General features: G+C 26.9%; 1 protein-coding gene across 1 annotated transcript; it reads left to right on the top strand.

Moving 5' to 3' along the window:
• The first annotated feature begins 2,763 nt into the window (after positions 1-2,763).
• LOC129292035 (Bowman-Birk type proteinase inhibitor-like) lies at positions 2,764-3,381 on the top strand. Its single transcript, XM_054929532.1, has one exon. It carries the CDS (start codon positions 2,839-2,841, stop codon positions 3,175-3,177), a length of 339 nt encoding a protein of 112 aa, XP_054785507.1. The 5' UTR covers positions 2,764-2,838; the 3' UTR covers positions 3,178-3,381.
• The last annotated feature ends 9,943 nt before the right edge of the window (positions 3,382-13,324 follow it).

The raw sequence follows: 13,324 nt of genomic DNA, 5'->3' as shown, positions 1-13,324 counted from the left end.
TTTGTTTTTTGAATGAAAAAGAGAGCAATTAAAATATCAAAATAACTTTACAGACCAGTTCTTTAAGCCTTTTGTTCTCGGTCCCCAAGTGCGTTAATGTACATTGGAAATATTATCGATTAGGGGCGAAAATGGAATCTTTGTTCGAGTGGTTATTATTTTTTCAAGATTAAAATGGTTTTAAATGCTTTTTTCTTGATATATAATCCCTGCTCCTATTTGCATTCATATATATATATATATATATTGAATATACATATTTTAATAACGCAATTTCTGTTACCAATGTTTAATGGGGGTGGAAGGGGAAACTTTGGATAAAAAAAATTATTCTCTCACTACCTATAAATAAAACTGGAGTGAATATAAATATATATACATATATTGTGTTTGTAAGTTTGGTTGCCTTCTCTCGCGTACGTGAGATCAATTGATCCAATCCTTATATCGAGCCGTTTAAGTAAGGTGCTAGTTAAAATAAAACAATGAGGAAATATTGTAAAGCAATCACTTAATTACTCTCTTCATTAAAAAATATAAAGAATTTTTAATTGAATCTCATCTTTCACTAAATTAATTAACTATCTTCAAAACAGTCTTTTTATATTTATCCTTATCATTTCACTTAAAAATGAATATAAAATATTTTATTTATTAAGGGTATTTTTGGAAAGAATACATGAATTATGCTTTAAAATATTAAAAATACCTTATATTTTTTAATGAAAGGTTCAGAAAGATCATTAAAAGTGAGGGAGTTCCTTTCTATAAAGTTTTAACGGTGACTAATTTTGATTAGACAAGATTTGAGTAATATATACGATTTTAAGTAGAAAAGATATGAATATTACCTAAATTTTATAAAAAGAAATAATGAGCATCAGACAAAGGGTATGACGTGTTCGATCCAGCCCCCCTTATCTTTGACTGGTTAACATATTTTTAGTCTATTATTGGAATTTAATCTCTCATAATTTATAAAACTCACTCAAAATTTTCTTCAAGTATTACCGAGTTAAGAGAACATTAGAGTTAAGTCACCAAAGGAGCAACATATCTTTTTTATGAAGCATTTAAATCTGATAATAGCATAGAACGGGGCATTTTCAACACTCAAAAGTCGTTAGAAGTCTACAGATTGAATCAGAATTAAAATTTTAAATTAAAGTAACTTATATAAGATAATAAAATTTAAGCTAAAATTAAACAATTAAATTAAAAATAAAAAATTAAATTGATAGAGAATAACCATTTTATTTTTTTTATCATATGAGAATATCATAGGTAATGAGCTGGTGCTTCATTTTTTTTTTTACCACATGAGAATATCATAGGTAATGAACTGGTGCTTCCTGGTGGTAACAGAAAAACCACCTTTTCCTCATACATGATGATGATGATGATGATGATAGGCACTAGCTTCCATATGCACTAATAAAAAAATGAATTTAAATCCTTAGAAATAGGAATTGATGAATTTAGGTGACGTTTTCTTTTTTATCAATATTTTTTTTATTTTATTGTTTTTGTTAAAATGTAAAATCTTCTCTCGCTTTCTTGAAAAAGAAAACTTTATAAAATTCACCAATACGATTTTTAAAGAATTTAAAATCTATAAAAAAAAATAGTGGGCACCTGTGCTTTCTTCAGTTCCATTTTATGCCATGAAGAGCAACAAACTGCCCCTTTCTTGCTGAAATGAAATTAAGAAGTAAATGAGAAAATTTATCTGGGGATATTGTGAGGAGCAGAGGAAGGTTAACTTAATTACATGGGAAGATCGATCTGTGCGATGGAACCCCTTGCTAATGGTGACTGCAGCCTTATTTCTCTTGAAGCACAAAACAAGGCTTTTCTCTCCAAGGTGGCTCATAAAATAGTTGCAGAGACTGAGCTTTTATGGGTTAGAGTATTGAGAGGTAAATATGGGATACCACAAGAATCATATTCTCTTGGTTTACATCAATCGAATTCATCTTAATTACTTTTGGAGAAACATTGCTGATATTTGGAAAGATACAATGATGCATAACAAGTGGAACCCGGCTGATGGGAAAAGGATCAAGTTCTGGAGTGACTTCTCGGTAGGTGATGCTGGTCCTTTAAAATTAACATCTCTCATTTTGCAGGACAATAACGTCACTGACAGAGGAGAGTGGAAATGGGAGAAGTTTGGTCACCTGCCGCCAAAACACTCTCCTCCTTACTACTGGCAGCTTACTTCTAATGGAGAATTCACAGTCAAGTCAGCCTACAAAACTTCTGATCAGAAATGTGATGAGCCATCACGAAGTTGCACTCGCTTCCAAATTTACTTATCCAAATCTCAACTCAACCAGTTAGAACCGAAAAATTTGGCCAACAAAATGGCGAAAAAGGAGAAAAATTAAAATTCACTGCCAACTCATCTTAATTTGTCACCATCTTCAACAACACATTTTTTCTTAAAATATATAGTAAAATCAAGTGTTTTAGAGAGTAATTTATCTCAACCACAGAATGAATAAGCGTTATCACGAACCTGCACTGGCTTCCAAATTAAAATCCGAAACTCAAAATCTCGACCACTGGTGTTGTTTTCCTTTCCTCAAGTATCTCTTTTTGTTTCCTCTAAAATCTCAATCCTTTTAAGGTTTTTTTAAAAAGAAAAAATGCATGATTCACATGATCATACAAACTCATGAACCAACTTACAAGTATATATCCATCAAATCAGCTTATAAATAACTCTCCTTGCCGCTCACCATCACTTCACAAGAACCACTCATCAACGCAGACAGACAGAGAGAGAGAGAGAGAGAGAGAGAGAGAGAGAGAGACGAGAGAGAGAGAGAGAGAATGGGTTTCAGCAAGATAGGTCTGGTGTTGTTCCTGGTGGCGGCGGCCATCACTGCAGCTGCAGAGGCTCGCTTCGACGTAAACACCGTCGTGGCTCAGGCGTTGATGGGCGGCGAACGGAACTACATGGTCAAGTCCACCACAACAGCCTGCTGTGACAACTGCGCTTGCACCAAGTCATTCCCACCAAAATGCAAGTGCAATGATATATTGCCAGAAAATTGCCACTCTGCTTGTAAGAATTGTATCTGTAATTTCAAATATCCTCGCACGTGCGTCTGCACGGATATCACCAACTTCTGCTACGACTCTTGCTCTTCTGCTGCTAAACCTAACTAGCTAGCACCCGATTTCTGAGAATATGTCTCTAGCATCAATAATAATCAATGGTGTCTTCTTGTCTCATGTGTAAACAAAGCCTATACTATTTATGGCTTTGTTATGTGTCTAATCTCATTAAATAAAATATCTTGTGCCTTGCATGCACGTGCAGTTTGCTTCTTGCAAACTCGTTGCTTGCAGGCTCATGATCTTGCTTTATAACCATGCTTATTCTTTTCTTATTGGAAATTCATTGCTTGTAGCTTATTGTAAGTTTTATATTAAAGTAAAAAACTATTCAAAATATGAAAAATAAATTACATTTAACCTGGACCATCCAATTTTAACTAGTGGCTTGGGGGCTTAGGTGATTCAATGGCAGCATACTTTTTGGACAACCAAAAGGTCAAGGATTCAAACGCTCCGAAGCTCTGATAGCCGGCTGCGGCAGTTCGACCGCCAGTATTGGAGCTTCGACAGCAATGATCCTTTTTCTTTAAAAAAAAAAAACCAGATATATGAGTAATTGCATCATTTCAATGAAAAATTTAACTATAATGAAGGTCACTGGGCCTGCAGAATACTATAAAATTCCACTGTGTGGAAATTTTGTGCTTCTGTGAAAGGCCTTGCTTATGATTACCCTTTTAATAAAGTTATTTTATTATTTTTTAACTTTTATAATTTTATTTTAACTTTTTAATTATATCTTTTTTAAAAAATGAGGAGAAAAAGATAGGTCATTCAATTATCTTTTTAAAATAAGAATAAAATAGAAAAAAATATTTTAACTTTTGGGAAACATCTTATAATGATAATTGATAATTGTTTTGAGGGACTCAAACCAAATTAAGAATCAAATGTATCCCAAACTTTTAACCTTGCATATGTCAAATCTATTACCTTGTACACTAAGCTTATGACCTTACATACTAATTCTATGACCTTGCATTCACGTGCAGTTTGCTTTCCACAAACTCGTTGCTTGCAGGCGCTCATGATCTTGTTTTATATAGGGCGTCCTTTGTTCTTGCATTGTCTTATTGCAAACTGGTTAAAAATTCGACTCATTATCATCATATCATCTTCTCATCAATGTAAGTTGCAGAAATAAAATTATCGGGGAGAGATTCATTGCACATAAAACTATTATTAATTTTTTTTCTTTTGAATAGTACGAGAAACATTTTCATTCAGAATATAAAACGAAGAACACCAGTGCTGTCAATAAACACACAAAACAAATACCAAACAGACACAAAAACAAAACAAAACAACCCAAAACCCATGCTCACTTGATGGGCGGCTTAGGAAACAAAATAAAGTTAAATTATTATTAATATTATTGTTGTCATTGGCTGAAGTGGATGGACCAGTCCCGTACTAATAAAATAGTGGGGGACCGAAGCAATTACAAATCTTAGGATTTGGGTTTAGGGTTCCATAGTTTTCACATAGTTTTCCCCCTCTTTGTCGTAGGATTCCATTTTAATCTCTTCTAATTACAAATCTAATCTTTTTTTTTTGTTGCTACTTATTGCTTGGGGAGGGACTGCGCAAAGATTTTCTTATTCATCAACTCAGGATGCATGGGCCATAACGGTACCTGTATTGTTTACCTAAAGTGATTAAGTGCAAAAATTATAAGAATATGATTATTTTATTTCTGTATTTTCAATTAAGTGAAAAATTTGTAATTCTTTTGCATAAGCTCCCATATCACAGGCTGTTGACCCAAATTAATTAATCCTCAAATATATAATCTGATGGGTGACATTTGAGCCTAAAATTCTGTACTTACCAACTTGTCACATGTGCCTATGTGCATTTTCTACACATCATGGATTTTGTATACATGTTACATGAAATTAAATGTCTCACCACCTACACCTAGTGAGTCCAATATATTATTTTAGGCCATGAAAGCCCTTAAATGAAATCCAATGGCTTGGATATATATATATATATATATATATATAGTCTTGCACTCAAAATGGATCTAGTGGATGAAAATACTCAAGTCAAAGGAACACAAGTTAGAAAGCGAAGTTAGCAACTAATCTATGGGGGAAAAAAAGGAATTGACGTTAGCAACTAAGCTACGGAAAAAAATCAAGGAATTCTTGTTGGAAGGATCGCACTTAAAGCCAAATGTATTTTGAATTGCTTTTACTGACTTTCCCAAATTCAAATACATTTTTTTTCCTTAAAAATACATTTGTTTCAAATGTACAAGTTTACTGGGTCTGTATACACAATATCTGTGAAAAAATATGACAAGGTCCATATGTAAACAATATCATGCCTGTTTATCATACAAAGTTCATGTAGTTGAAGATAAATGCATCTTTTCACCCCAAAAAAAACATCTTTGCATTTAAGCTTTTGAACACATGGAAATAATTTATAATGCATTAGATCTTTCTTAAGTGTGATTTTTTCTATTATGAGGCCTTAGGTGCTATTCTTCTGCTCTTCTTCTCTTATTTTCTATGGCTTAAATCTTTTTCGAAACTCAGTTATGTTATATGGTGCAAAACATGAAGTTAAACAATTTGCTGCCTGTTTGGATAGGAGAATTAATCGATTTTGGGGGCAAAATCGCAATTGGAATGAAAATTATTCAAACTGCAAAAAATTGTGTTAATCGATTATTGACGCCTTAATCACGTTTAGAAAGAAGCTGTGGGTGGCTGCTCCAGGGATTAAATTATTGCAAAGGCTGGAAAGTGTGTGTGGATGAGAGTGTGGTGCTAGGAGCCAATGATCCACCGGCGACTTGCTTTTGCTTTTTATTTTATCCAATTATTTTATTTGCATCTCTTCTATCTATTTTTCCATTATTTGAATTTAAATTTTAAAATTTCAACAAAAAAATTTTTTCAAATCACCAAGTCTTTAACCCACCAGTATCCTTCTCCTGCTTGATTTTGATTTTGATTTTATACATCATAAAGGGCAAGATCAAATAGAGCATGAAAAGGATTATCACATTAATGAATATTCATCCTTATCATTATCCATAACATGTTCATCAGATATGGTCATATCCATGTTATCAATAGAAATCAGGTTGTATGTTATCATTTTTATTAATTATTGTAAAATTAATGTGTAGTATTTAAGAAATATATCTTTCTCTTTTATTAAAGTTATTTGAACTTAGATATATAGAGTTATTTATTTGCATAAATTAGATTGTTAATATTAATATAATTTAAATTTCTATAATTAATTTGATATATAAGTTAAATAATATCTTTTACTTCTTAAATAAAGTTTAAAAAAATTTATAATATTATATGTAACTTTATCGATAATTTAATTTTAAAAAGTAATATCCTTTATGGTAATTTGTATAGTAAAAATTAATTTTAACTAAATCATTCAAATCTTTAATTCTATTAAAATTAATTTTAAAATAAATAATATTTAATTAGATTGAATTTTAATATAATCAATTATAATTAAAAACAATTATATTAATGAATTGTTTTCATAATTGGTTATACTCGTCTGAAATTTACATGGACTCTTGATATTGGATGAGTACACAAATAGCTAAAAACTCTAGGAATTTATGACATTATATTTTTTTTTTCCCCAATAATTTGAGAAAGTATGTCTTGTCCGTCAATCTTTTGTGATTAACTAAATTTTAACCCCGCACCGAGATTGATAAAGTCCGACTGAGGCTGTTTGTAACTCATGATGTAGTTTTTTAAATAATATTTAAAAAATATTTTTAAAATTATTTTTATAAAAAAATAACACACCATTATTTTTTAAATTTATCATATAAGGATATATATGAAAGTGTAAACACTTTTATTTCTTTTACCTTTTCTTTTACAATAATATTGATTAGATTAGTAAAAAAAAATTATAAAAGTATCATATTTCAATTTTCATGTAGAGGAAAAGCTTGAGATATTTCAATAGGAGATTGTGTACTTGTTTGGATACCTTTTTAAAATTAATTTTAGGTTCAAATTATGATTTTGAAAAATTTTATCCAAACATCCTAATTTTTTTAAACTCCATTTGGTTTCCAAAACTCTACTTGAGATAAGTTAAAATTTGTTTCATTTTAAAAAATTAATTTTAAATATTATTAGCTTGTCACCTTAAATAATAGAATTACCCACTTAAAATTAATTCTTAAAAAATTATCCAAACATAATTAACTTTATCATAATCAATTTCTGAAATTTATTCAAACATTATCACATTCTACTAATCAATTTTTTTTTATAATCAATTTTTCAAGTGAAATCCAACACACCTTGTAAGTGCGTGTTTGTCAAAAATTAATTTGATAAAAATTAATATATATGAATATACCTTTCTAAAACCCAATTTAATAAATTAAAAGTTATTTGAATAAATGTAATAAGATGTATTTTTAAATATATAATTATCAAAAAAACACGTTAACTTAGGATAATGTTTAAGTTTTATTATGCAAATATAATATATTAAAAATATTTAAAAATTAATAAACATTTTTAAATAATATAAAATTTGATGCGTTAAATAATAAAATTAAGAAATAATAAGAAGTTTGATATATTGAATAAAAAATATATACATAATCAACTATATATGAATTAAAACTGAAAATTCATATGATTAATTATTCAGTAATGTACAATATGATTTTAAATTGAATGGCACACATGGTTCGGCGTACTTTAAATTGCCATTTAAATTGCCAAAAACAGTGTTTTTTCCCTCTTGAAAAGCACATTTTTAAAAGCTTCAAATTTTCCATATAAAAAATTATCATAATTAGAGTTCACCGTACGACAATATCAGGAACGATTCTGTGTCAATGCACGCGAAAGATATGAAGCCACATGAAACAGTGAAAGTGAGCATATTTTATTGATGAAAGTTGAAAGTTTCATCAGGCGAGTGAACGTAAAGGACATGGGATCATTTCAAGGCATGTGAAACAGTGAAAGTTGTTACTTTGTCCTGTCGTAAACAGCCTCTCTCTTCACAATCGGGGGCAGATCACGTGATGACACGAGAGTCGAGACACCATATCATAAATTTACTAGTGACAGCGATATTTTCATGATAAAATGGGAAAATCACTGCCAAGACGGCTGTAGAACTTTAATTGCAACCATGGTTCAAAACATCTGATTTAACTCTGTGCTCATTGAAGTCCTCCTTGTAATTAATTAATTTTGAGGTTTTTTTTTCCTGCTAGAAATTATTTTTGAAGTTGAAAATATATAAGTGCTCCTATTTCAAGAAAAGAGTAGTACCGTTCTATTTTAACAGTCATCATATTTATTACTTCCTCAATTTAAAAATATAAAATATTTTTTAAGAAATTAAATATTAAAAAATATAAGGTATTTTTAATCTTTTAAAATGTAATCATTATTTTTATTTCAAAAGTGTCATTATCAATTATTTTAATTAATTTTGAGGTTTTTTAAAAAAAAAATTGATGTCCTCCAACTTTTAATTCACTTGTGACTCGGTCTTTTAACTATGACTTGCTTGTGACATAAGTAATTTAATTTACAAATTAGTCTCTGAACTTTTGTTAATTTTTTTTTATGTTAACTTACATCTCACATCAATGAGCCAGATAAGAGTATTTTAGAATAATATATGAATATTTTTATCCTTCTTATTTGATAAAAATTTTTTTAAAAAAAATTTAAAAATAAGGACTGAATTATAGGTGAATCAAAAGTTGAGGGATTAAGTCGCAGCGAGTTATAGTTGAGGGACTGAGTCACAGTAAGTTATAGTTGAGGACTGAGTTACAAATAAGTTAAAAATTGAAGGATTAAAAGATTATTTTTTTTCTGCTAGAAATTAATTTTGAAGTTGAAAATACATAAATGCTCCTTATTCAAAACATTAGAAGTACCTTCTATTTCAACAGTCATCATATTTATTACTCTCTCCATTAAAAAATATAAAATATTTTTTAAAAAATTAAATGTTAAAAAATATAGAATATTTTTAATCTTTCGAAGTGTAATTATTACATTTTTTAAAGTATCCCTATTAATAATAATTTTATATTTGTTATAGGATATTTAATGGGAATAAATATAAAAAGATAGAATTGGTTGAAAAGTACTATTTTTAAATTAATTTTATCTTTTTATATTTATCCCTAAATACCCTACAATAAATATAAAGTTATTATCAATATGGACACTTAAAAAAAGAAATAATTACATTTTAAAGACTAAAAATGCATTATATTTTTTAATAAAAGAAGTATAATTTATATATATAAATATTCATATTTAAATATGAAAAATAAAAATAAATAGTTAAATAAAAATTATTTGTTCTTCTCAAATAACCTAACAAAAATATAATAAAAAGAAAAAAAAATGTATACACACATGCACAATGGCAACAAAAATTTAGTAAATTCAGTAAAATTTCAATAAAATTAAAAAGTTAAATAATTTTGTTTAAATAAATAGGGGTCTTCACCAGGTTGCCCCTCCTCCATGTTTCAATCATGTTAGTTTGGAATAGTTGGCCTTGGATTAGGTCATAAATTGAATCGGGCAATTGATCAGTTCAGTAAGTTATTGGTTGAATTGATCGATCCGGGTTTTCAATCATTATATTCACATAAACATATCTTAAAAAGTATTTAAATTCAAAATACTTATTCAAACAATTTTTTAAATTTATTTGATTTTAAAATCAAAATTAAAAAAAATAGAATCCAAAGAGACCGTTAATATATTGAATCTCATTTTTTCATCCATACGGGTCATGCTAATAATGTGGTTCGATTTAAAAACTTATGTTGTGAAAAGAATGATACTATAGATATTTTTCTACCCGTCAAATCAATATGTTAAGATTACCAAAAAAAAAAAACGGTAACATACCATATAAAATATTATGTAGTTGTTTTATAAATATAAAAGGATAAAATAATATTTAAATTTAAAAAGTATAGTTGAGGACTAAAAATAAGGTAACTCAATATTTTTATTTAATAATAAAAGTATAACCAAAAAAAAAGCTATAGTAATGTTTCTCAAGAGATAAAACAATAACGAAATTTCATTTTTTTTAAAAAAATTAATCTTTTAGTCATTCAATTTTTAATTCACTTATAATTTAATTTTTTAACTATGACTCGCCTGTAATTCAGTCCCTCAACTTTTGAATCACTTATAAATGAGTCTCTTAACTTTTATTAGTTTTTTTCATACTAGCTTATATCTCACATCAATGAGCAAGAGGAGGATATTTTAAAATAATATGTGAGCATTTTTTTATCTCTCTTATTTAATAAAAAATTTTAAAAAATTAAAAAATAAAGATAAAGTTATAAGTGAATCAAAAGTTGAGAAACTAAATTATAACAAGTTATAGTTGAGAGATTGAGTCATAACGAGTTATAATTGAGACATTGAATTATAAGTGAGTTAAAAACTAAAAAAATTAAGAAATTAATTTTTTTAAAAAAACATATAAAAAATTGAGAGAAGTTATAATTGTGAACGATCTTAGTTTAATCATCAATAAATATTTGCAGCGCGCTGGATGAAGAAAAATACAAGCGACTCATATCAAGGCACGTGAAACTCAGGCAAAAGTAGCACGTAAAACACCTGCCTGCGATATCATTTCAAGGCACGTGAAAGTGATACTCTGTTCCGTTCGATACAGCGATTTTCTGTACACCAGATTGAACCACAACGAGACTTAGGGTTTTTCCTCCGTTTCACATTCAAAAAACTAAAATTTTATTTTTAAAAAATTAAAAATTATTTGAGTAGAATATTTAACAGAAAAGTACATCCTAAAAGTACATTCAAATAATAGCTGAAAGTGTATTTCAAAAACGTAACTATTTGAAGTTTTTGAAAAGTGAATTTGAAAAGTAAGATGTTATTTGACCATACTACCCTAAGTTTAATCTTTTTTTTTATTTAAAAAATAGTTAATTCATTAAAAATATAATAATAATAATTAGGTATTAATTTTTTTAGTATTATAAATTGAGTAATTAATCATGTTAATTTTTAGCATTAATGTATAATAAAAATTACAAATCTTTATTACATCTTTTAAATTTACAAATTAAAAAATATAAATAATTAGAGATTAAATTTTTAGTATTATAGATCAAAATTTATGTTATTTATAATCTTTATTACATTTTTTAAATATTTTGAATATATTACATTTGTATAATAAAAATTATAAATCATTATAAATCAATGTCCTTTTTAGTAATTGTAAATTCAAAAACACATCTTACTATCACAAACCAAACAACTTTCAATTTATCAAACTGACTTTTGAAAAAATATATTCAAACATAAATTTTATTACAACAACTGACTTTTATTAAACTGACTTTTATCAAATAAATTTTTATCAAATCAACTTTTGACAAATTAAAAATTAAACGCACACTTAATCAGAGGCAAATCGGGTGATGGTACGGGAAAGCACGCGGAATATCATTCGAAAATCGAAATAATATAATATAGAAATAGTAGAAAGATCAGGGTCACAAGTTCAGATCAAACATAATATTTAAAAAGTTGTCTCATTTGTCAGGCACGTTTTAAAAAGTTTACTAATTTAATTTCATTTATAAACTATGATATAATATTTTAAATAATGAGAGAAAAAATAATATGTTATTTTTTAAATTTTCATATAAAAATATATTTAAAATTTTATATACTTTTATTCTTTTTAATTTTTTATATTGATATTAATAAAATTGATAAAAATAATTTATAAAAAGTACTTCCTTTATTAAAAAATTTAAGACATTTTTTAAAGAGTTAGATGTTAAAAAATATAAGACCTTTTAAATTTTTTGAGGTGTGATTATTGTTTTTTTTAAAAGTGTCTCTGTTGATAATAGTTTTATATTTATTATAAAATATTTAATAAAAATAAATATAAAAAAATAAAATTAGTTAAAAGATAAATAATTATTTTATTAAAAATAAAATTTAATTAAAAATATTTTAAATAAAGGGAGCATTAGAAGAGTGCCTACAATTGTTTTACCAAGCACTTAGCTCATCCGGCAGGGGTTTGTCGCGATACTTCTTTTACTGCTCTTTTCGACTACGTGGGACCCACGACTTTAATTTTTGTTCTTCTTTTATTAACAGCTAAAGCATACTTCTAATTCTTTAACATTATATATGATTTTAATTTCATTTTTAAATTTTATAAATTATTTTTTAATTCTTTAAATTTAATATTAATAGTTTTAAATAATTTTTTATATCAATCATTATTATTTTAAAAAAATAAAACTTAATATATTAATATTTAAAAATATTTTGTTAATATTTAAAAGTTTAATATAAAAATTTATTAAGATAAAAGTAACAGTGTTAAGTTTAAAGGACAAACAAATATTTTATAAAATTATGAGATTAAAATAAAAATTTATGTAAAATTAAATGATTAAATGTATATTTTAATCTTTATTTATTGTATAAAGAAAATATAATATAGGTGAATTTTATAATGGAGTTCACTATTTGACATTGTAATTAAATATAAAAAAATGAGATATAAATTAAAATCAATTCAACATCTACAAAATGCCTATAAATTATACCAGTTAAAATGGAAAATAAAGCGAATAAAATAAAAAAAATTATATATAAATTTCTCATAAAAAATTAATTATTATAAAATTTATTAACAATTGAACTTGATATCTTTAACACAATTCTTCTAATAAAATAAGAAGAATTGTATATAATTTTTATATAAAAAAATTAATATTATAAAGTTTATTAAAAATTTAATTAATATTGTTGACAACATAATATATTATTAATAACTTTAATTTTATTATTAATAAAATTTGTAATAATTAATTTTATTGTGTGAAATTCTAACGTAATTTTTTCAATAAAATATGTTTATGAGCTCCACAGTCACAGTAGCTGGATATCTTAGTGGCGACACATATTCGTTAATGACTTAATGTGGCAGCCTGCATGCCAATGAGTAAGCACTTGTCCTCAATTAAAATCTGATCATAGAGGTTTAGAGATCGATGAACCTCCGCATCCTGTGACACGCGTCTTACTTAGTTTCTTTCATTCTCTCTATTATAAATAACATGCCCAGGTCGTGTCTCTCTCAGATTTCAAGTAGCAGA

Source organism: Prosopis cineraria, unplaced genomic scaffold (genome assembly GCF_029017545.1).
Source record: "Prosopis cineraria cultivar Desert tree isolate PC_DT_omini unplaced genomic scaffold, ASM2901754v1 PC14, whole genome shotgun sequence".
NCBI lineage: Eukaryota > Viridiplantae > Streptophyta > Magnoliopsida > Fabales > Fabaceae > Prosopis > Prosopis cineraria.
The sequence above is the reverse complement of the archived record's forward strand: the minus strand, read 5'-3'. Positions and strand labels throughout refer to the sequence as shown.